At 38.4% G+C, this 26,467-nt stretch overlaps 1 protein-coding gene across 2 annotated transcripts in view; it reads left to right on the top strand.

Annotated features, from left to right (window-relative positions):
* Nucleotides 1-26,024, top strand: part of LOC126412290 (armadillo repeat-containing protein 5-like) — a 227,696-nt gene extending 201,672 nt beyond the window's left edge. The window contains exon 13 of one of the 2 annotated variants that reach the window (XM_050081806.1): nt 6,523-8,824. In XM_050081806.1, the coding sequence (XP_049937763.1) occupies nt 6,523-6,796 (274 nt within the window). In that variant the 3' untranslated portion in view covers nt 6,797-8,824. Of the gene's footprint in view, nt 1-6,522; nt 8,825-25,898 lie in introns of those variants that run through there. The other variant, XM_050081816.1, reaches the window with a different exon arrangement.
* Nucleotides 26,025-26,467: the final 443 nt, after the last annotated feature.

Raw genomic sequence — 26,467 nt, forward strand, 5'->3', positions numbered from 1 at the left:
GAAAGCCCCTGGAAAAGATAAAATAGCAAATTTCTGGCTAAAGAAGTTCACCTCAACACATTCACATCTAACTAAATTATTTAACAATATAATGGAAGGAAACATTCCACGTGGGAAAAATTATATATAAAAACATTATATATAAAAACATTACGTTTGTTATTGTCACTGTTGCATTTAGAAATCTTTTCTGTCGTCTTATTTTCCTCTTTCTGTTTTTGCCAGTACCCCCTAAGGTAAGTCTTTCCGCTCCCGGGATTGGAATGACTCCTTACCCTCTCCCTTAAAACCCACTTCCTTTCGTCTTCCCCTCTCCTTCCCTCTTTCCTGATGAGGCAACAGTTTGTTGCGAAAGCTTGAATTTTGTGTGTATGTTTGTGTTTGTTTGTGTGTCTATCGACCTGCCAGCGCTTTTGTTCGGTAAGTCACCTCATCTTTGTTTTTATATATAAATTATTTAACATGAATATAATACAGGGAAACATTCCGCATGGGAAAAATATATCTAAAAACAAAGATGATGTGACTTACCAAACGAAAGCGCTGGCAGGTCGATAGACACACAAACATACGCACAAAATTCAAGCTTTCGCAACCAACGGTTGCTTCGTCAGGAAAGAGGGAAGGAGAGGGAAAGACGAAAGGATGTAGGTTTTAAGGGAGAGGGTAAAGAGTCATTCCAATCCTGGGAGCGGAAAGACTTACCTTAGGGGAAAAAAGGACGGGTATACACTCGCGCACACACACATATCCATCCACACATATACAGACACAAGCAGACATATTCAAAGGCAAAGAGTTTGGGCAGAGATGACACTTCTGGAGCAACATGTGGTCAAACCCGGTACAACATAACAGGCGTGCACGATGGATACAAGCAAAAACAGACACATACAAGATGATACATCTCTGCCCAAACTCTTTGCCTTTGAATATGTCTGCTTGTGTCTGTATATGTGTGGATGGATATGTGTGTGTGTGCGAGTGTATACCCGTCCTTTTCCCCCCCTAAGGTAAGTCTTTCCGCTCCCGGGATTGGAATGACTCCTTACCCTCTCCCTTAAAACCCACATCCTTTCGTCTTTCCCTCTCCTTCCCTCTTTCCTGACGAAGCAACCGTTGGTTGCGAAAGCTTGAATTTTGTGTGTATGTTTGTGTTTGTTTGTGTGTCTATCGACCTGCCAGCACTTTTGTTTGGTAAGTCTCATCATCTTTGTTTTTAGATATAAATTATTTAACAGTTACATTGCAGACCCATACACATTCCCTGATACACTTACACATGGAATAACTTATCTGAAACCTAAAGATCAAGCAGACACAGAAAAACCCAGCTAAATATCGCCCCATAACATGCCTACCAACAATATACAGAATATAAACTTCAGTCATTACACAGAAATTAATGACACATACAACACAGAACAAAATTATAAATGAAGAACAAAAAGGCTGTTGCAAAGGAGCACGAGGATGTAAAGAGCAACTGATAATAGATGCAGAGGTGACATATCAAGCTAAAACTAAACAAAGGTCGCTACACAACGCATACATTGATTACCAAAAAGCTTTTGATAGTGTACCCTACTCATGGTTACTACAAATATTGGAAATATACAAAGTAGATCCTAAATTGATACAGTTCCTAAACATAGTAATAAAAAATTGGAAAACCACACTTAATATCCAAACAAATTCAAATAATATCACATCACAGCCAATACAGATTAAGCGTGGAATATACCAAGGAGACTCATTAAGTCCTTTCTGGTTCTGCCTTGCTCTGAACCCACTATCCAACATGCTAAATAATACAAATTATGGATACAATATTACTGGAACATACCCACACAAAATCACACATTTGCTATACATGGATGATCTAAAACTACTGGCAGCAACAAATCAACAACTCAACCAATTACTAAAGATAACAGAAGTATTCAGCAATGATATAAATATGGCTTTTGGAACACATAAATGTAAGAAAAATAGCATAGTCAAGGGAAAACACACTAAACAAGAAGATTACATATTGGATAACCACAGCGACTGCATAGAAGCGATGGAAAAAACAGATGCCTATAAATATCTAGGATACAGACAAAAAATAGGAATATTAAAGAAGAATATTAAAGAAGGAATATTAAAGAAGAACTAAAAGAAAAATATAGACAAAGACTAACAAAAATACTGAAAACAGAATTGACAGCAAGAAACAAGACAAAAGCTATAAATTCTTATGCTATACCAATATTGACCTATTCATTTGGAGTAGTGAAATGGAGTAACACAGACCTACAAGCACTCAGTACACTTACACGATCACAATGCCACAAATATAGAATACATCACATACATTCAGCAACAGAAAGATTCACATTAAGCAGTAAGGAAGGAGGAAGGGGATTTATCGATATAAAACACCTACATTATGGACAGGTAGACAATTTAAGAAAATTCTTTGTAGAATGAGCAGAAACTAGCAAAATACACAAAGCAATCACTCATATAAATACATCGGCTACACCACTGCAATTTCATAACCACTTCTACAACCCTTTAGATCACAGAACATCAACAGATACGAAGAAAGTAAATTGGAAAAAGAAAACACTACATGGCAAGCACCCGTATCATCTAACACAGCCACACATCGATCAAGACGCATCCAACACATGGCTAAGAAAAGGCAATGTATACAGTGAGACGGAAGGATTTATGATTGCAATACAGGATCAAACAATAAACACCAGATATTACAGCAAGCATATTATTAAAGATCCCAATACCACAACAGATAAGTGCAGACTTTGAAAACAACAAATAGAAACAGTAGATCACATCACAAGCGGATGTACAATACTAGCAAATACAGAATACCTCAGAAGACATGACACTGTAGCAAAAATAACACATCAACAGCTTGCCTTACAACATAAACTTATAAAACAACATGTTCCCACATACAAGTAAGCACCACAAAATGTACTGGAGAATGATGAATACAAATTATACTGGAACAGAACCATTATAACACATAAAACAACACCACATAACAAACCTGACATCATACTCACCAATAAAAAGAAGAAATTAACACAATTAATCGAAATATCCATACCCAATACAACAAATATACAAAAGAAAACAGGAGAAAAAATTGAAAAATACATCCAATTGGCTGAGGAAGTCAAGGACATGTGGCATCAGGATAAAGTTAACATTATACCAATTATACTATCAACTACAGGAGTCATACCACACAATATCCACCAGTACATCAATGCAATACAGCTACATCCAAACTTATATATACAACTATAGAAATCCATAATTATTGATACATGTTCAATTACCCGAAAGTTCCGAAATGCAATATAACATATACCGTACAGTTAAAAGGAAGTCACGCTTGATCAAGGTCCGCGTCACTTTCCATTTTTGGCCAGACATAACGTCTGAGAAAAGAAAGAAATAATAATAATATCCTGTAACTGTAATATCTATGAACCACACTAATAATCAGTCAACTCATACATTGAAGAGCTAGAGAAACTGGTACATCTGCCTAATATTGTGTAGGACCCTCACAAGCATGCAGAAGTGCCACAGCACGATGTGACATGGACTCAACTAATGTCTGAAGTAGTGCTGGAGGGAACTGACACCATGAATCCGTTAGAGTACTAGGGGGTGGAGATCTCTTCTGAACAGCACGTTGTAAGGTATCCCAGATATATAATGTTTATGTCAGGGGAGTTTGGTGGCCAGCAGAAGTGCTTAAACTCAAAAGAGTGTTTCTGGAGCCACTCTCTAGCAATTCTGGAAGCGTGGGGTGTCGCATTGCCCTGCTGGAATTGCCCAAGTCCATTGGAATGCACAGTGGACCTGAACGGATGCAGGTGATCAGACAGGATTCTTATGTTCATGTCACCTGTCAGAGTTGTATCTAGATGTATCAGGAGTCCCATATCTCTTCAACTGCACATGCCCCACTCCAATACAGAGCCTCCACCAGCTTCAAAAGTTCTCTGCTGATATGCAGCATCCATGGATTCATGATGTTGTCACCATATCCGTACATGTGCATCCGCTCAATACAATTTGAAATGAGACTCATCTGACCAGGCAACAGTCCAATATCGGCATTGACAGGCCCAGGTTAGGCATAAAGTTTTGTGTCATGCAGTCATCAAGTGTACATGAATGGACCTTCGGCTCCAAAAGCCTGTATCGATGGAGTTTCATTGAATGGTTTGCAAGCTGACACTTTTTGATGACTCAACATTGAAATCTGCAGCAATTTGCAGAAGGGTTGCACAAATCCCTTCAGTTGTCATTGGTTCTGTTCTTGAGGATCTTTTCTGGCCGCAGCAATGTCGGAGATTTGATGTTTTACCAGATTCCTGATAGTCACAGTACATTCACGAAATGGTCATACAGGAAAATCCCCACTTCATCACCACTTCAGAGATGCTGTGTCCCATTGCTTATGCACCAACTGTAACACCTCATTCAAACTCACTTAAATCTTGATGACCTGTCATTGTAGCAGCAGTAACTGATCTAACAGCTGCGCCATACACTTGTTGTCTTATATAGGCATTGCTGACTGCAGTGCCATTTTTCTGCCTGATTACATATCTCTGTATTTGAATATGCATGCCTATACCAGTTTCTTTGGCACTTCAGTGTAAAAATAGGTGGATGTAACATTTTGTTGGGATATGCAATAGGATGAGCATATAGATCTCAACTGTGGATAAAGCAAGTGGTAAACTTTGCGTTATTGGTAGAATTCTGTGTAAGTACAATCATTCTACAAAGAAGATTGCTTCCAAATCACTTGTGTGATCCATCCTTGAATATTGCTCAAGGGCATTGGACCCATACCAAGTATGACTGACAGGGGGTATTGAACATGTAAAGAGAAGAGCAGCATAAATGGTCACAGGTACCTTTGATCTGAGAGAGAGTGTCACAGAGATGCTGAAGAAACTGAACTGGTAGAATCTTGAAGATAGAAGTAAACCATCTCAAGAAAGCCATATGTATGTTCCCTTAGGGATGGTGAGGACAAAAATGGATAAATCATAGCATGCAAGGAAGCATTTTCACAATTATTCTTCCCATGCTTCATGTGTGAATGGAATGGGAGATAACACTAATAAGTGCTAACAGTGGAACATACCCTCCACCATGCACTGGACAGTGGGTTGAGGAGTGTAGATATAGATGTTGATATAGATGTAGATGTTAATAGAGAGGCTAATTCAAATCCAAGTTCTCTATAGAATCTGACAGGGGTCATTTAATATCCTACAATCATTATTATTATTGCCGTCTCATATAGAAATAAATGTTTTTCTGAAGACATAATGTCCAAATACCTTAAATTTGTTTCCATTTTTGTGGCATTTCAGTTTTCATATGCATAAGTTGAAACTGGTTCAATTAATAATATTTGAGTGTGCAGTTATGACATTTTGGAAAGTAAATTGCTTTCAAAATCTGTTAAAAGACCTTAGTAACATCTGTTTAACTTTTACTGTTTTGCCAGAGGTTAGCAGAGTGCTGAGATAATTAAATTTATTAGCCTTTGTAAAAGCTGTGTTAATAATATACATTCCATTGTCATTTAATATATGGTGAGAGAAGATGAACCTCATTATTTTATCTATAGTCAACTTGACCCATTTATAGCATTTATTAATTGTGATGTAAGAACTATTAATTAAGTTTCATAGCCAGATAATAGAGCAGTGTCATCAGTGTATGAGACTATATTAATTTTGATCTTTGTTTGCACTTCATTTTGTGATAATTTTACTTGGTTATAGTAATAAACAGAAATGGAAAGACTGAATCCTCTTGTTTGATTCTGGTTTTGATTCCATAATCTTCAGAGGGATGTCTGACTCCCATTTATATTCTGAGTTTCAAGTGTTGAATTTTATTAAATTTATCAATTTTTTTGGTACACCAGCTTGTCTCATTCATTTCTGTGGCTGAGAAACTGATTAGACTTCATGGCTTGAAGCAAATAATGTAAATTTCTGGACTAAATTAACATTCATACATTTAAGGGTGCTAATCTTTCTTGTAAACTTTAGTAGATATTTGTAGATATTCTTCCATTGCTTCTGCAGCTCGATGAACATTTCTTTACTGTTCTAAGGTATAGTGGGCTGGCCATAACTGGCACCTGAACCTATCTCAGAAATTTTCTTTTCAACTGAAATTGGAACCTTGAGCAGTTAATTTATTTTTACACACTCTGGTTTTGACTTCCTCACTTGTAGAGTGGAAAGTCTTTGAGGTACTGGTAATGCATCTTTTTATACTTGCTCCTTTTTCAATTTATAATATGTTCTTCGCAATTTCACCAGGCACTTTCTAAAGATGAACTTGCAGTTTAGTTTGAAATTGGGCTTTGAGTGATTTGATGTATAGTATAATTATTATTATTAGAAGTTTTTTTTAAGTACCTTAGTTTTGAACTACTTTTACACATTGCAGATTTCTTTTCGATGGTGCAGACAAGCTGTGTACAATGGTACTGCAGAGATTCTTGTCGCCCAGCTCTGTTGCATCAGTGTATTTGCAAGCTGCACAATGCGGACAACCAGAATTGATGACGTGCATTCGACTAGGTGCACTGAGATATTTACTGATAGCTAAAATGCTTCCTACAGAACGGCAGCATTCTTTCAGATTGTTGCTGCAGTCACAGAAGCGAGATATTTTTTTGTCTGATATTTCAAGGCTTCTTAGAAGTGAACTAACGTGTTAAAACTATTATGTAGCTAATGTTTTTGAGCGTCTTTTACATAAAAGTTTCTCTCTAGTCTGTCATATTGACAGGAATGTAAAATACTAAAATAGCTTATCTCTTTTTTTTTATTGTGTTAAGTTTGGTGCTATGTGATAATTTACTGTACCTGATATTTGTAACTGATGTTCCCTGATAAACCTTGTGAAGTCAACCATTTGTGAGATTATGGGGATCTATATGAGACAGGGAGTCTGCTCTCAGGATGACATTGTACTTTTTTGAGAAAGTTGTGCACTGTTGCACACAGCTGGCAAATACAGAAGTTATTTTAGTAGGAACATGCTGAGAAGGTTGCAAATGGATCCTCATGTGACAGACAAAATAGTGATGTTTATAATATGGGTGGAGGGAATCTACTTCCAAATGACGGTTGGAAAAATGTAGAAAAACATAATTTGCAACCTTTTAGACCGAGGGGCTTCTTCTGCTAGAAGAGTGGAAAAGTTTTGAGGAAGGGAGAATGGCAAGGCTTTGTTCAGTATTTTATGTCAGAAAGCCACTGTCTCTTTTAATAATTGAGCAATCTTTTTTTTATTAGATTAATGTAATATTTACAGTTGCTACAGTAATACATAAACACAACACTCTGTCTTTTTGTAGCGGAAGATCACTTTTCCCTTGATTGTTTTCTTTGTGTTGCATTCTTTCAATTCTGTACATTGACCTTCATTATGATGCAAAGTTAGAGAAAAATATAAAAAGCATTAAGCCATTTACTTTTTGTAATAATGTGCTAAAGATAATAAAATAGTTGAAAGGTTTCCTTTTTAACACTCTAAAAGAAATGTTAAAAATGTAGTCAAACGACACTGCTATTTTATCCAGTGCTTTGATACACCCTTATCAGAAATGTATCTTTCATGTTTGCTACTGGAAAGCAATGAATCATCTGTAGCAGCAATATCACACTCAAACTGTACTGCATTATTCTAAAGACATATTTTGTAAATGCATACGAAGTATCAAAGTCAGAAGTGTAACTTATGTTTAGTGGACCTAACATGAATGTTGGAAACACTGTATGTAATGGAACTTCACAACAGATTAAAAGTTTTTGACTAAACAATACTTGAATGCAGACCCATACTTACTTATTGGAGAGTGAATGTGTAATGTTTGAAACAATTATGTAGGCCGTGGCTTTATTGTACTTCTCTACATCCTGTCTCCCACAAACTCTATGTCAGTAAGCTTTGCGAAAGAACCTCTGCACAGTTTGGTAGGAAAGGAGTGCTACCATATTGAGGCTTTAGGTAATGCCATGGGGCATGTTAAGGGAACTCTTTTGGTAGAACATTGCCAGTGAAAGGAAAAGTTTAGTGTTCAAGTCCTGACTTGATAGCAGTTGTAATCTGTGAGGAATATAAATAACAACATTGGAAATATAGGGTGGAATATGAGCAGTGTAATGAGTGTAGAAAACTTGTCAACATGTCATGTCAGCAGTTTCCCTGTGTTCTATCTTCCCTCAAGATTTCTCAAGCTATCTGTTCCTGTGTACCGCATGTCATTACCAGAATGTATTGAGACAAGCTTTCTCTGGTGAAATATTCCTTCTCCTTCTCCTAGACATTGCCCTCCATTTCCTCTTGACTCATGTTCGCTTCTCCCACACCACTAAAGGCAATACCTTACACCTGTTAGGCAGCAAGATTGGGGCAATGTAGTTAGGTTTTCCCATACATGTATGCATGTAGTCTGAGAGTGAATACAAGTTTCTCAGCTGAGCTAATACATACAAGATTTTGTTTATAAGTATATCCACCACTCTGTGTAAGCCTCCATAACAGAGTCAGCAGCTATCTGTACTTATTTCTTTAGTTACAGGTACACACATGACTGCAGAGTGAAACTTTCATTCAGAACTGTCTCTGGTATCGAGGATAAGATAACCAATATGTTAATAATTTTTCTGTATTTCATACCCTTTACTACAACAGAAACAACAGTAATGGTCAAATATAACATTTTCATTTAATAAAGGGAGGGGGATAGAGGGGGGAGAGAGAGGGGGGGGGGGGGGGGAGGGAGAGAGAGAGAGAGAGAGAGAGAGAGAGAGAGAGAGAGAGAGAAGAAAAATTCCACTTCTTCTTTTTTTCTCTTTATTGCTAAAGCCAGGTTACTGCAACAAAAAATGGAAACCTAAACTTTTTAATATAAATGTGAAAGGCTCCTGTTATAAATATACATATATTTTATAAGTTAGGGAACAAAGAGAGAATGAGAATACTTAGTGCTGCCAGATAAGTACAGTGAATGTGAAGCAATGGAGGAAACAGGTGAAAAGAAATGAAAAAAAGTTTTTAGCATAATTTGGAACACAGAGATGTGAATGCGTTACACTGAAGCATCACTGCAGTTTTTGAGATGAGCTCATTTTGCTGAAAGTTACCAAACATTCAAAGATCCAATTGCAATCCCAAGTGCACCATACACTTTAAATCTGTCAGGAAAAACTGTTACTTTTGGTACACAGCACTAATTGGGAAATTTCATCAGGGCCCCAATTTTAAGCCTATGCTAGATAGTTCTAGAAGCCATCAATATTGCCTGGAGCATATGCCCTGCTGCACCATCAGATGAAAACCAACATGGAGTCAGAAATTATTGGAGAGAGGTACAGACAGATAGAAGCTTTGCACCAGTTCATTATGTATGCTTGGAGAGTTCAGCTGCTAGAATGCTGTCTATGGAAGGCAAATTCTAGAATAGTGTTCCAGTTTGACACTCAGTTTTAATATACAATAGACAGTCAAGAATCCAGGTAATTTATAAGACATTATACCAGACATATGTATGAAGAGAAGCAGATGTTGTTATTGTTCTTGTTGTTATTGTGTTGTTATCTTTTCTTTGCATTTATTACTGGAATTCATTTGTTTCCCATAGGCAGTAATTCTATGAAAAGGGACTGCTAAATATAATTGTAATGTGTTTGTTAGTGGGAAACAGAATGATAATTATTGCTTTATAATTTTTATTGTTGAGGAAAGTGTTTCAGTTTGGTTGTTTGTTTGTTGAAATAGCTTATACTAAAGTGATACTTAATTGCTTGTTGAGTTATCCTCGTGATTAAACAACCCACTTTTTCGAATGTCTGTCTGACATTTTCATTTGTTTGTGTACTTGAAATGTTTAATTGAAATAAAATGGGCACACATATTGTATAAGGAAGTTTTATTAGTCTCGATTGACAGAACTTATCAGCTGAGCTGTATAATTTTACTAAGCACTTTTCCGCTAGAAATTTGCATGTAACCTGTGCAATTTTACAATTATATATAGTTGTACATTATTTGTTTGAATAAAAATTATTTATACAATTGTTTAGCACCTTCCTGTTTACTCCAGTGTTTATGTTACCATCTCATAGCTTATTTCCTCTCTTCCTTTCCCACAAAAAAATGCTTACACCTACATAACAAATATAGATAAGAATTTATCATGTTGTTGAAGCCCTGAGTTCATGAAAGGCTTGTGACAAGTCTGCAAAAAAGGCAGCTTTCAGATGATTTTCAGAGGTAACTAGTAGGTAATACACATATATTAATATATGCATACACATCCATCTGGCTACATTTTCCTGACTACTTTGTATCATCACTGTAGCTCAACTGGGATGGGAAGTTGTGTGATATGTAGAGAAGAATGGAGCTGGGAGGTGGAGGGATAGGGTGGCTGATAGCTGGGACGGAGAGGCAGCAAGTGCACAGGACTAGAAAGTGGCAGCAGTGCGCTGGCTCATGTGCAGTATGTCACTTCGTGTGGAACACCTCTTGAGGGAAGGGTGGCACAATGATAAGTAGCCAAAGTCCTGGCAAGTTGTTCAAGTCTGGGATGGTATTAGATAATAAGGGAAATGGGAGGAGGGAGGTTCCTTGAAATTTTTTTTTTATGTGTGTGAAATCTTTATGAGACTTAACTGCCAAGGTCATCAGTCCCTAAGCTTACATACTACTTAATCTAAATTATCCTAAGGACAAACACACACACCCAAGCCCGAGGAAGGACTCAAACCTCCGCTGGGACCAGCCGCACAGGCCGTGACTGCAGCGCCTTAGACCGCTTGGCTAATCCCATGGCATGTATGAATATCCCACAGGAGATCTGTTTGCAAACTGGGTTTGGAGTGCAATGCCTGTGTGTATTTTCAAAATATTGGGCAGAGGACTGCTCGTCACTGCAGTTGCACGATCCACATGTGGTCAGGCAGCGTTGGAAAGACTTTTCAGCATGTAAGAGGTGACAGGTATCAAAAACAGAGGTGTACACACACAAACATTCTATAACTCTGAAATAGGATTCATGTGAAAGCTAGCATTCTTCTCAGTCTAGTTAATGTGTCGTTCAACAACTCGGCACCTCTACTGTTTGGGAAATGTTGCTTTTATTTTTTAAATTACTTATATTCCACTACGACTTTCCAGTACTGTTGACAGTTAATGGGCTTGATGAAGCCATCTAAGAAGTGGAAGTAATTTTCCAAGAAAGTGGCATACTGAGCAGAGGAGGTCCAGGTTAAGTGTATGTCAGAGAAGGGGTTGAAGCTATGGAGGAAAAAGGGTAGTATGTGTTGCTCTGGGGTACTGATGCTGAACCTGAACCAGATGAGATTTGAGATCTTTTGCAGATAGGAGATGTTCTCTATAAACCGTAGACTGGATCAGCGTAATCATATCTTTCAGCATATTACCTTCAAATGAATTAGGCATACAATGTAGTAGTTTTCACACTTGTGCAGATTCTTACTTACATAAATTTGTTTTGCAGCTTTGTATTACAGATAGCTCATATCCCCATAAAGAAGCTTTCTGTGGTTGTCTTCTACTGCTGTTAGTTTTGAAACTTTTAACCATGTCACTTTAGCTGCTTGATATTGGCAAGAACTGACTCATATACAATGGAGGAGAAAAAATTGCTTCTAACTGTGTTAAGTCCTTCAACAATTGCAGCAAAGCATGATGCAGGGGAATCATCCTTCATCATCATCATCATCATCATCCAACTCTGCTTGGTTCTTTACAAAAGTATCATAGTTCACTTACATGTACCAGGTTTGCAGAAATCATATTGTCATCACGACAATAAAGTCGTGACATTTTCCACTTGCTGGAGTATTTCTGACAACATTCAAAGAAATCATCTTCTTCTTCTATAGCAACTGATACCGTACTGATCAATGGCCAGCATTTGTTACATTGGTCAACAGAGTTTATTGGGTTACAACATTCCAGGCAGCAACAAACATGAACATAGCCTCCAAAATGTTTATTTGATTGCATAATTTCTTTTGAGGAATGAAATCAACTTCTGTACAATACCCATTTTGTATTTACTTTCACATAATGAATTATGCCCATGTCTAGCGGCAGCATGTGATCTGTGCGGTTAGCAGTAAAAAGTGAAACATCAGTATTCCTGATACTGTTATTATGTTATTGTGTGGAGTGCATCTGTCAATAATAAGAATGATTTTTATCTTGCTGCACTCATCTGGACTTATAAACTCTTAAGAATCTTTGTACAAATTTCTGCAATCATTTTCATTGCTTTTTAAATCATATGTTCATGGTTGGGCTTAACAATAAGACTGTGTCTATCTGCGACTTAGAATCTCTGCTATATGGATAGTGGCAACTTTCCTTTTCACAATATTGTTACATACCAACCTGGATTTTCCGTTGTTTGATTGGGTTTAATTTGTTTAAAGCACCTGTGAGTTCTATATTATTCAGTTAATAACTGTGCAGGCTTTTCATTTCCCTCACTATTAACACACAGTAGGGCTGTTGTTCTCTCTTTGCTTTATATGCTTGGGTGACATTTTTCTTCTGACCAGAATACATTTTTGAGGAAAGTAAATTGTAAGACCCCTGTCTCGCAAGCACTGAATGTGTTTCTGGGCTTGTATTTGTTGTCAAGCATGGCAAAACATTCTTCTTTCAATGCTCAACCCTTTCCATATCCACTGTCTTGTTTTCTACATTTAAGCATTGATAAGAGAGAGTGTGTCTTGTTTTCTGTTTTAGGCAATCCATCCAGCCATTCAGTGCACTGAAATCTTCACTCCTGAGCTTCGGAACACTTTCTTGGATCTTCTCTTGCAATACATTTCCACTTATAGAAATGTTTCCATTTTTCATTTCATGAAACCATTTTATGGTGATGGTTTCTAAGTTCTTAAGGGGCTTAGACACCTTCAGTTTAACTGTGTAATTTATCACACTGAACTTCATTTCTGTATGATTATCAGAGGTAACTGCACAGTTGGAGCAGACCTCTGTGAGAGAATCAACTTTTAAGATGCCCAAAATTTTGTGGAACAATATGTACACCAGGAAAGTCTTAAATCTCACAACTTTTAAGACAATAAACTATATAGTTCTATCTGGTAAACATACAGTTTGCACAGTTTTGTCATCACCAGTCATCTGAACCACAACCTGTTGATGAGAAAACTGAATGTGGCCTTCACACCTTCACAACAGATAACTGCACAGATTTTGATTTGAACACACAGCTGCTCTTTTAGACTGAAAGTGTGTGGGCCCATTTAATTAATGAAGCATGAGTATTCTCCCTAGTCAAAACTTCTGCTGGAACTGAAACAACCTTCTTTTGCTATTCATAAAATTCACAAAACTATGAAACTGTAGAATCTAGCATTTTGGTACACAATAAAATATGATGAAATTGTGCACTTAAATCTGATGGCAATGTTGCCTCTTATGCCAGATCATCTGAGCTATGTGCAGAAATTGGTACTTCATTGCCTGCATTCTTATTGGCTCACTATCTTCAATGCAAATTTTCTTCTCAACATGAGACATTAGTCATATGAAGACAGACGCATAGTTTAAGTGCAAAAATAAGCTAAAAGTAGAAAGACTTCTTATACTAATGATTATAGAAATGTAACTGTAATCGATGACATTGGTTGACTGAAGACCATCAGTTTATCAGCTATCTTGCTGGGAGAGAGACTGAAATTATTGACCAAAACTATGACCTACCTATCGGTGACAAGAATTGATTGTGGGTTATTGGCTCTTCTGTGTCAGCAGTTTAATGTGACTCGGTTGAAAATGAATCAAACATACGCAAACTCTCAAACCTATTACAAATTTCATCGTAGTTGGGTTTCAGTTTCTGAATTGTTTAAAATTTTTTTTCTTAAAGGCAGACTTTTTCTTGAAGCAGGGGTCATTAGAATCTTATTTCAGTAACATGCTCAATTCCTTGAGATTCAGTAAACTTACAGAGATTATTGTATTATGTCGAATAATTAAAATTTTTGTTCTCTGACACAACTCACTTACTTAAGTGAATGGGCTACTCACATATATGCAATGAACAAATTTTTTCATATGTTGAATATGTGTATGCTTTCTGGAACTAACATATGCAATATGGATGAAACTAAGTAGATTTTTATAGTGAATATAGGGAATACAAATTCTTCATTTTGGATAAAATATTCCAGATCATCAGCATATTATGCCATGTCATTCCACATCTTTTAATACATCTCTTTCAATTTGTCATGTGATGTAAGAAATTGTTAGAGTTTGTTCTTTACTTTTCCATGATTTCTGTTGTCAATGACACAGTTTTGCCACTGAGGGCCTTTTGAAAAATACATCTTCAGCTCTGTCTCTTTTGTGCTTCCCTCATGGAATCTTGCAGACCAATAGGCAATAAAGATCAAGTGACTGGCACTAAATTTTTTATACTTTTGGGACCGATTGTACCGTGTGAACTTTGTTGAGTGTAGATCGATTTTCACCTTAGTTAAGAAACTGAACCTAGTTCATAAATTCTCTGTGTTGTGTAATGCTAAATGTAGATTGAATGAATGGGGTTCAATTTTGATCTAAATTAGTGTGAAACATCAAACATTGGAAAATTTAGGATGGAATAATGGCAGTATTATGGAAAGGCTAAGTTGCTACCCACCATATAGAAGAGATGTTGAGTCACAAACAGGCACAACAAAACGACTGCTAAACATGCATTTTTGTTGTGCCTGTCTGCAACTCAACTCTATATGATGAGTAGCAATCTATCCTTAGTATGAAACATGCTTGGTAGCAACATTACTTTGATTACTGACCTGGTACTGCACTTTGGCTATGGATATCAATTGTTCATTGTAGATACACAGTATTTATAATTGATGGTTTCATGTTGCAAAGGTGGAGGAGAATAAGTATAAAATGGCATACTCTCCACAGGTGCAGATCCAGAAGTTGGCAGGTTGCCATGAGATTCAGGACCTCGCCAGTCTCACTGTCAATGAGCATTTGGCTAGAAGTGTTTATATTTTAACGTTCATCAATTTCCAAGTTTCTTTGATAATCTTCAGAAAATAAAATAGGATGAAAATAGTCTAAAATGGCATGAAATTTTATAAAATTACAAGCTATTTTAACTCAGGACACTTTTTAGAAATTCATTAGAGAACTAGTTCACATGGATGGGCTTATGACCTGACTGAAGAGAATGAACATTGCAGTCAGATAAAGCCACCCACTGACAGGATGACTGTGGCTGCTGCCAACAACAAACATGACATGGTTTGTGAGTCTATAGATGGAACTGTCAGACTACAAGAAGTTGAGAATAGCAAGACAAAGGGAAAGGTCCTCTAACAAGAGAAAGTGTAACAGAAATACTGATTTTCGTGACCGGATGCAGTAGTGATTGGAGGGGGGAGCAGCATTCATCACATAACCATAGTCTGCTGACCTCTGTTCACAATTTTAGACACTTTGATTTATATCACATAAATTATTATTGTAAGTTATGCTAAAGTGATGTACTAAGCATTTGTGGAAGATCAGCGACACCATACATCATTTTCTTTTGTTTTAGTGATCGAGTCTTGTCTGTGGTTCAGATTCCTATGACAATCAAGCTGCTGTGTGTTAAGCTCAAACCCTTCTCTGGAGACACTGAGAGCTGGCCCAGATTTTGGAAACCATTTGAAAGCTGTACCAATAGTAATGGTTCCATGCTTCTGTGTCTACTATTAATAAAAAAGTGCTCTTAAGAGGGTATCTCTAAGGCAAGTCCAAACAGCTGGTTGGTGGCATTGCAGTGATTGCTTCAGCTTATGAAGACACTAAACGAATTCTCCAGGAAAGATTCCAACCATGTAATAAAGGCTTACGTAGACAACTTAGAAGAACTGTGATCCGTTCAAGTTGAATGTCTTGAAATTATTAATACATTAATTTTACACTACTGGCCATTAAAACTGCTACACCAAGAAGAAATGCAGATGATAAATGGGTATTCATTGGACAAATATATTACACTAGAACTGACATGTGATTACATTTTCACACAATTTGGGTGCATAGATCCTGAGAAATCAGTACCCAGAACAACCACCTTTGGCCGTAATAACGGCCTTGATACGCCTGGGCATTGAGTCAAACAGAGCTTGGATGGCGTGTACAGGTACAGCTGCCCGTGCAGCTTCAACACGATACCACAGTTCATCAAGAGTAGTGACTGGCGTATTGTGACGAGCCAGTTGCTTGGCCGCCATTGACCAGACGTTTTCAGTTGGTGAGAGATTTGGAGAATGTGCTGGCTAGGACAGCAGCCGAACATTTTCTGTACCCAGAAAGGCCCATACAGGACCTGAAACATGCGGTCGTGCATTATCCTGCTGAAATGTAGGGTTTCACAGGGATCAAATGAAGGGTAGAGCCACGGGTCGTAACACATCTGAAATGTAACATCCACCATTCAAAGTGCCGTCAATGCGAACAACAGGTGACCGAGACGTGTAACCAATGGCACCACATACCATCACGCCGTGTGATACGACAGTGTGGCGATGACAAATATACGCTTCCAATGTGCATTCACTGCCATGTTGCCAAACACGGATGTGACCATCATGATGCTGTAAACAGAACCTGGATTCATCTGAAAAAGTGACAGTTTGCCATCCGTGCACCCAGGTTCATCGTTGAGTACACCATCACAGGCGCTCCTGTCTGTGATGCAGTGTCAAGGGTAACCACAGCCATGGTCTCCGACTGATAGTCCATGATGCTGCAAACGTCCTCGAACTATTTGTGCAGATGGTTGTTGTCTTGCAAACGTCCCCAGCTGTTGACTCAGGGATCGAGACGTGGCTGCACGATCCATTACAGTCATGCGGATAAGATGCCTGTCATCTCGACTGCTAGTGATACAAGGCCGTTAGGATCCAGCATGGCATTTCGTGTTACCCTCCTGAACCCACTGGTTCCATATTCTGCTAACAGTCATTGGATCTCGACCAACACGAGCAGCAATGTCATGATGCCATAAACCGCAATCGCAATAGGCTATAATCCGGCCTTTATCAAAGTTGGAAACATGATGGTACGCATTTCTCCTCCTTACACGAGGCATCACAACATTTCACCAGGCAATGCCAGTCAACTGCTGTTTGTGTATGAGAAATCGATTGGAAACTTTCCTCATGTCAGCACCTTGTAGGTGTCGCCACCGGTGCCAACCTTGCGTGAATGCTCTGAAAAGCTAATCATTTGCATATCACAGCGCCATCTTCCTGTCGGTTAAATTTCGCATCTGTAGCACGTCATCTTTGTGGTGTAGCAATTTTAATGGCCAGTAGTGTAGAATGTGATAGACACGTCAACCTCTGAAATCCATGGGTGAGGATGTAAAAGCCTATGACAAGATTCTGACATCGAAAATTTTGTGTGCTTTCCCTGCAGACATTTGTCAGTGCTGGGTAATCTGTGTCAAGAGTGGGAAACTATCTTGTGAACATGGTGAGCACTGGGCACAATACTACAGGATAGTAAAGGATATTCGAGAGTGCCATTAAGAAATCAATATTTTATTTGTCTCAGTCAAGGGTGCACTGTCAGAGACTGTTCGAAGAAAGAAAGAGCCACCTGCTCTTACAGCAAATGCAGTAAGTATTGATCAATTTGTGATAATGTGAATCAATCTAAGCCATTCCACTAATCATCTAATTCTCTCAGCATCCCCATTAATATAAAGGGCGTTCAAAAAGTTTTGCACAGTTGTCTCTAATTTTTTTATTTTTTGCGGGAGGAGAATGAAATGTTTTGTGAACATATTTGGAATATTTAGCTCTACCCTGAGCCCATTCAGTGTAGCCTCCATCAGCTGTGATGCGTCTGGCCCATCGTTCTTTCCATGATGTAAATGCACTGTGGTAAAATTCTGGGGATTGACTTTCACACCATCGCTTGACACAAGAAGTAAGGTCTTTCTCACTATCAAATGTTTTACTGTGCAGGTGGGCCTTCAGACGACCAAAGAGGAAAAATCAGACGGAGCCGAGTCCAGACTATAGGGAGGATGAGGAACTATTTTCTTACCCATTTTTCTGATTTTCTCCTGCATCATTAGGGCTGTATGGGGTTTGGCATTGTCATGGTGTACTCTGATGAGCTGAACCTTAAGCTGGTGTGAGTCTTGATGGCACATTGCAACTCGTCCAATGACAAACAGTAATGGTCCCAATTAATTGTGGAGCCAGGTCCAAAAAGTCAGTGATCTCCTTATTCACACATCACTCACTGTGATTGTCCAATAGAGAGAAATGGCCTTCTTTAAACCTCTGCAACCTACAGGTTATTGATTCTTGACCTTTGTCAGCTGATGCATTTGAATCTTCTTTGACATCCATCCCTCACAGATTTGTGCATTTCAAGTTAAGTAGTGCATGCAAGAACTTTCATTTTAGGCTCAAAGCCTTCATACATAGCTTCACATAACATCTGATTGCACCCAAGAATGTCAAGATAAATCAAAATGTCAAACACTTGTGGTTGGTGGACCCCATGGGAGTGGAAGGTGATATTACTATAGAACTAGTTTCTGGAGTGTATCACTGTTGGAAAATAGTAGACGATGCAGTGCCAGTACACATTTCTCCATTTCTAGCATTGTTGCCCTCTAAATTCAGGGACTGTAGGTGGATGCAGCTCAGATGTTTTTACTAAATACTCAACTGTTAATCTCATTAATCTCGGTGTTGGAGAACCAAATGATGACACTATAAGTAGCTTTTGGAACTTAGAGTCAGCTGGAATCAGCACCGATCAACAATGATTAATGAGTGGCAAACAGTCAGTAATATTTGAAAGAGTTTTGTGCAACATATATGCTAGCAGACCAGTGGTGAGAAGTTTGCCTACCTCGAAAGTCCACTGTCATGCTACCCAACAACTTTCATAATGCCAAGAGGCATTTTGCTGCCTTACAAAAAGTCTAGGCAGAAATGATGACCTAGGACAAGTTTTGATAAGTTAATTTTGGAATATGTTAAGGACGACAATGTAGATTTGGCTCCTGCAGAACAATCTGCAAATTCATTTTATTTGCCTCATCACTTGGTTGCACAAGAGAATCAGGAGAGCACAAAATGGCGAATAGTCTTTGATCAATCCCCACACAATTAAAACTAAACTAAACTCCGAACAGGCCTCAGAAGGCCCAACGGTACCGACCAACTGCTGTGTCATCCTCAGCCATTAGGCATCACTGGATGCAGATTTGGAGGGGCATATGATCACTTTGGAAACTGGGCCTAACTTGTTGCATGAAGTGATCAAGATCATTTTGAGTTTCCTTCTGCAATGCTTTGCAAGTCATTGGTGACATTATTGGAGACTTTCTGCAGCTCTCTCAACACCCTGGTGATTGAGATATTACTAGATTGTTGTGGTACAAGATCAACACTAATAATGTTGAAGAACACATTAATGCAAGACAAAGAACAATTTATTGATTCACACATCTTCCTTTCGGCCTGTGATGCAGCCCATTCCTGCTTTCAGTGACCATCTGTGAACTAGCAGACACGTCAGTTCCAGTTTCCTACAGTTGCTGCCTCACAGCATCAGAACATGTACATGGGTGACTTTGCTTCAGGAACTGAATCAGAAGACAGCCTAGTCTCACTATATTATGAGTTGGCTTTGCTAATGAAGCAAATAAAATTGCCATTGTTGAAGTACAGGGTGGCACACGAAATGTGTTACCATTTTGTTTTTGAATATAAACTTTATTGTCAATACAATTTGAAAGGAAAATATACTACAATGAAGAGCCGTCCATGGAGATTTGTTCTAGCTCAGCACATGCTCAGTATGTCCACCATTTTGTTTCCTAACTTCCTTCAAATAAACACTGAAGTTAGTTATTACCCTATGGCACATGTCTTCTGTAATTTCACTGTAAGCTTGAAGAACAAGTCTTCTGAGCTCCATTAAATCACGTGGATGTTTCAGAAAATTTTTTTCCTTTAGGTACCTCCAAAGAAAAAAGTCACATAGATTGAGGTCTGGACTATTGGGGAGCCAATTTTGTCCATCATTGAAGCGACCTGGAAACCTGAGTGAAATGATCAGCATGTCGAAATGCTTGTCTAAAAACTCCAACACAGGGTTTGCAGTATGTGGCCTTGCTCCATCTTGCATGAACCACTACATGTTGAAGGGCAAGGCAGTAGCAAGAAGCTATGGAATGAAGCTATTGCGAAGCATGCTCAAATAACGCTCGCTATTCACAGTTTCTTCAAAGAAAAAGGGTCCAATAAGTCTGTGACTGGAAATTGCTGCCCACGCTGTAATCCTCAGAGCATAATGTTGTCGTTCATGAAGTGCTTGTGGGTTTTCAGTGGCCCAAAAGCATACATTTTGTTTGTTAGCCACACCCTCTAAATGAAAATGTGCCTCATCTGAAAACCAAACGTTGTTGAGAGTTTCTTCCCTTTCCTCCGCGCACTGAGCAAGGAGTAGTGTCTGCTGCTTGTGTTCTTCAGTGAGCTTCTGTGCACAGGTCATCTTATATGGATACATATGGAGGTCACTTTTAAGAATGCGTTGAACGGAGCGTCTGGATATTCACAGTTGCACTGCTGCCTTTCTACACGATTTCCCGGGACTTCTCTATACATCAACTCGTACTGTTTCAATATTCTCCTGTGAGCAAACAGGCTTAGGCCGAGGTTGCTTTGCTTCCAATACCGTTCCTTCCTGTACAAATTTATTGTACAACCTGTGGATGGTGTGTGTTAAACTGTTGTCGAAAACGCCTCTGAGTCACAACAAGGATTTTCATTTCATTCATGAAAAAGTAACACAGTTGCCAATCGTTGCTGTGTCGTCAGTCTTCCATTGTCAGCCATTGCTGCTTACTAGTCTCCTAGCGGCAGTATCGTGAATTACACGTCATTTCGTAACTCATTTGTTTTTACAAGCTCTGCTGGTACTGCTGTAGAGATCCCAGCGGGATATCTAATGTGCGTCGTAAATTGTGAAAGAAACAATTGGTAACACATTTTGTGCGCCACCCTGTAGATGCAACAATTATTCATAATTTGGCAGGTGGAGGAAAAGAGATATTCAAAAGAAAATCACTATTCCAATTATGATATGGAATTCCAAAGAAGATACATTCTCAGTGAGTCAGCAACAGTCACCGAAAAATTTCGACAGACATTACACCGAAGTGAAATTTACTGTGACCAGCAGCAGATCTTTATGATCCTCTGGGATTAGTAAAACAAGTATCCGTTATAGGAAAAATACTGTTTGAGTCTCTGCCACATAGTCTGTTAGCTGGTGCACCTGGATGTCAGACCTTCCTGATCTATCTAGTATTACTGTTGCAAGGTGGGTTCCATTTCAGAGAATGAGAGCATCTATATTCATGTTTTCTGTGATGCATCTGAGAGAGCATATGGTGCTGTCTTATATATCACTTCTACCAATGACATTCCCAAATTAATGTGTAGTAAGGTCAAATTAGTGCCCATGAAGAGAATAAAAGTTACTCAGATTGAACTGTTAGTAACTTTAATAGGATCCGTACCATTACTGTACGATTGCAAGGTCACATCCTCTGATCCTGGTAGAGCAACACTCTGGACTGATTCTGTCGTAACCCTTGGAGTGATAAAGGGTGATCCCACCACTTGTAAAATGCTTGTGTGCGACAAGGCTACAGAAATACAAACAACCAACACACAATCTCAGTGCAGAAACCATCCAGGCAAAGACAATCCAGTGGATTTAGTATCAAGAGGAGTATCTACACCTTAGACATTGTGAATACTGGACACCTGGTGGAATGAACCAGCATGGCTACTACTACATTCTAATTTATGGCTGAGCAATCATCACACATGTATTGCATGTAAAACTTTATTGGAAGCTAGGAAGTTAGGTGGATCTCCTCAGACTTCTCTCATTCAGGTTCTACAACCATTAATAGACACAGATAGATTCAACTCTTACTGGAAACTGTTGCAAACTGCCACTTATTTTCTCTGCTTCAAAATGGAACTCCTTCATAAAGCAAGCAAATGTGATAAATAACTGCAGAAGAGATAGCAGCATTGCCTTAAACAGAGGTTTACCACTTCTTAATGCATTGGAGGTAAAATGCTTCAGTCCATATTTAGATGGTGGTCTATTATGTTTAGTAGGTTACTTGCAATGCGCTGAGACATCTAACGAAGAACTGCATACCCTTATTCCAGAAGGAAACCATCACATCACCAAACTTCTGATCATGTACACATGTATCAGTCTACACTATCTTGACGTACAAGTGGTTCTTTTACAACTAAAAGAGTCCTTTTGGATGCTGCACACCCGCTGTGTGATAAAAACAGTGCTAAGTAGATGTCTACCCTGTAAAATTGCACACACCATTGCTGGCCAACAAACCATTACCAACTGATAGAGTGAAACCTCACAAGCTGTTTAAAGTTTCTGGAATTGATTTCACTGGGGCCCTATAATGAAAAACGGGCATTGCTGTAAATAAGTGTGACAATCTAGTAATCAACTGTGCTGTATCTAGAGGTGTCCGCTTTGGAGTAACCATCTACTCAACAATGGACTGATTCTTATTAGGCCTTCAAAGGTTTATAGGTTCACATGGTATTCCACACACTATTTACAGTGATAATGCTCAAGTATTCATGCAGCTAAGCGAAAGACAACAAAATGTGAACCACATCAGTTTGTCACACAACAGGGTATCACACAGAAATTTATAGCACCACAAGGAGCTTGGTGTGGGAGGATGGTGGAAACAGATGGTTGACTTGACTAAATGATGCCTCCATAAAGTGCTGGGGTGCTGCAGCATGGATGAGGAAGGCCTACAAACAACACCCACAAACATAGATGCCACCCATAATTTAAGACCTATCTCACAAACTGAGGACAAAGTGCTTACCCCAGTTCACTTTCTCATTGTAGGTAGTCTTACCACCCTGAGTCACCAAAAATGAGAGACTTGGTAAGGCCATTTAAGCTTCAGTAGAAGATATCCGAGTAGTTTTGGAGGCAGTGGAACAAAGAGTACTTATTGCTCCTGTGGACTATCCATCAAGTCAAGAACATGGGCAATCACTGAAGGTCCAGATAGGAGATACTGTTCTTCTACATGAAGATGTCCCTCTCTGCCACACTTTGGAAGAGGGTAAGAGTAAAAGAACTATGAACAGGTTGAGATGACTACCTCGAACTGTCATCTCCCTTATCCCATATAGAAGGGATGTTACCAGGCCAGTCTGGCTGATCATCCCACTGAAAGTCAACCAGAGTGGAGAGGATGTGGAAGATCAGTAATTCTGTACATCATTGTACTAAATACTTGTGTCTGTGCACTTATGTAATATTGCTGTCATATTACTAAGCCAATAAACACTTTTGCAAATTATCAGTCTTGTACTTCCTTGTGGAATGAAAATTAACACAAAGAAAACAAAAGTATTGACACTAAGAGGAAATAATGAAATAAGAATTATGCTGGATGGAGAAATATTAGAACAGGTGTAAAATTTTAAGTATCTTGGAAGAAGGATAGACACCGACTGGAAGTGCAGCACAGAAATTAAAACAAGGATAGCAATAGCAAAAAAGGCATTTTATAAGAAAAGAAGAATTTTCTGTAGCAGTCTGGACAGAGAACTGAGGAAAAGGCTCCTAAAATATTTTGTATGGAGTGTTTTTCTGTATGGCACTAAAACATGGACTCTGAGGAAGAAAGACAGAGAAAAGCTGGAGGCTTTTGAGATGTGGACATGGCAGAGAATGGAAAGAATAAGTTGGGTGGACAGAGTAAAAAATGAAGAGGTACTGAGAAGAGTGATAGAGAAAAGACAGTTACGAGATGTAATAAAAAGAAGAAAAAGAAATTGAATTGGGCATATATTAAGAAAGAATGGCGGACTGATAAAAACAGTTTTTAGAAGGGAAGAGATTTCAGATACTGGATGACGTGATGGATGGTACAACATACAGCAGTCTTAAGAAGGAAGTATTGGATTACAGAAAATGGAGAGGCAAAGGACCTGCTAATATAGCAGAAAGCTAATGATGATGATGACTTCCTTATATTCACAACTCACCAGTGACAGCACCAAGTAAGCAAGTTGTTACATTCCAAGTTTTATACTGTATTTTATGGTTCTTATTAAATACTATGCACCTGTGGTCTGTGGTATGTTAAAAGTGAAACTTACATCAAGTTATATTTGGGGGAGGGAAGGAGGAAGTAAGGAGCTGTTACCCCCCTCCCCCAAAATCCCTCCCCCAAAACACATTCCTCGATCCTTGTCTGACTCTCCAAATATAAACACACTTCAGAAATTGAAACATAGCAATAACATGATGTTCAGAAAGTGAGAACAGCAGGTTTGAACAATTTTTGAAATGGGCCAACAGGCTGAGGCATAATAAAGGCAGTGGCAGCAATGAACTCCCATAGAAATATTTGTGTCTGAGAGAATTTTACAATGCATAAAGATTTTAAACTAAAACTCATCCAATCTCATGCTTCTGTAACAGTTAATTATTTTGTAATCAATACAAATCATCCCACTGACACCTGCACTTGTGTTTAAACCTGGCTGCCAGTTCTTCTGTTCTTGGCCCATCCTGTGCGCACAGTTTAGTTCTGCAGTGCCAGAAACCATATTGTTGGTGATCATTTCATAGACAGGGGTGGAGAAGGGAGTGGGAGCAGGAGCTTTCTCATATTCTGAGCATTGGAGTGTGGCCAAGTATGGGCAATTGTGATTGCACCATTGCTCCAGCTTTTTGTGTGTATCCACTGTAGCCTCCATTTTTGCTCCAGCTGTTGATTCCCTCCAAAGAGTAGTCCCCTTCCTCCTCGACATTATACATAAATACTGGATTTTGAATCCAGTTCATATCTATAATATTCCTGAACTTATAATATCTATTGGGTTACTGATCCCTGTGAGCAGCTACATTTTTGAAACTGAAATAACCACAAGAGCCTAGTAAGCGGTGATGGCCAAGAATTTTTAGTGTTACAGTTAAGTTACATTCCAAATGTGATACAGTTTAGTTACAAATACTGTGACCAGATTTTACTCTATATATTATGCCAGAGGATTTAATATTTGGGTGTGAGTTTGAAGACAGTGTGCTATTTTAGCCCAGAGACGTAGAGAAACTACTCTTTCTTCCCAGTATCAAGAATCTAGGGAAACAGATATAGGAAATCAAGTACTTAAGAAAACTAAAAATAAAAATAGAGAAATTTCAGATAGAGAATTTTAAGAATTGGCATTTGTGGGAAAATAGACTGGATTTGTAGTTTGATAGCATTAACAAGTGTTTCCATTTTCCATGTTTGTTGATAGCAAAAGAAAATGCTGGGTGTGAAATAATTTGGATGCTAAGATGCATTGATGATTTCAGACATTTATCACAGAAGATAAAGAGTGGTCCAAATCACATATTACTGCAGAGCTAGAGCATAGTCTTTCAAGAAAGCATGCTATTCAACAACTAGATAGCACTTTTAGACAATTAATTAAAGACACAATGATCAAATTTGCTAAAATTGTTGTGTTCTTCCTAAAATTGTGGATTCCACTTCATAGACATGACAAATGTAATGACTCTTCAAATTTCACTGCTTAACTTAAGGTTCCCATAGTATCACTTTTTGAATGTTACTGTTCTTAAAGGTGCTTGTATGTGTCTTTCTTTTTTTACAGGCCTTAATCTTCATGGAATTGACAAGTTAATCTGGATTTGGCCACATTAGTGCTAGAGGGTGGCCTAGTGTCCTTCCTGTCACCACCTCTTGCTTCCTGGGGTGGAACTTGTGTATCCCATCTGGCTGTGTTTTATGTTATCCCATCTGAAAGTATGAGAATATGTTTGAAGTGTATGTGAATTGATAAATGAGGCAGGAAGTGGGTACGAGTCCAGCATTCACCTATGGGTACGAGTCCAGCATTCACCTAGCAAGATGGAAACTGAAGGTATTGTTTATGAATGCCTTCAGTTTCTCGCATCCTGCTAGGTGAACGCCAGACTCATACCCATTTCCTGCTTCAGTTACTTAATTCACAGACATTTCAAACATGTTCTCATACTTTCAGATGGGATAACACAAAACACAGCCAGTTGGGGTACACAAAATTGTTTACTTTCCTGTATGCTGGAGGTTTCCTGTATGCTGGAGGTTTATCATGATTGAGTAAGAAAGGAAATTGATGCTGCTAATCTTGTATCAGTTATTGCAAATGATACAATTGATATTTCGAAATTTTCACAGTTT

The sequence above is a fragment of the Schistocerca serialis genome, chromosome 1 (genome assembly GCF_023864345.2).
Source record: "Schistocerca serialis cubense isolate TAMUIC-IGC-003099 chromosome 1, iqSchSeri2.2, whole genome shotgun sequence".
Taxonomy (NCBI): domain Eukaryota; kingdom Metazoa; phylum Arthropoda; class Insecta; order Orthoptera; family Acrididae; genus Schistocerca; species Schistocerca serialis.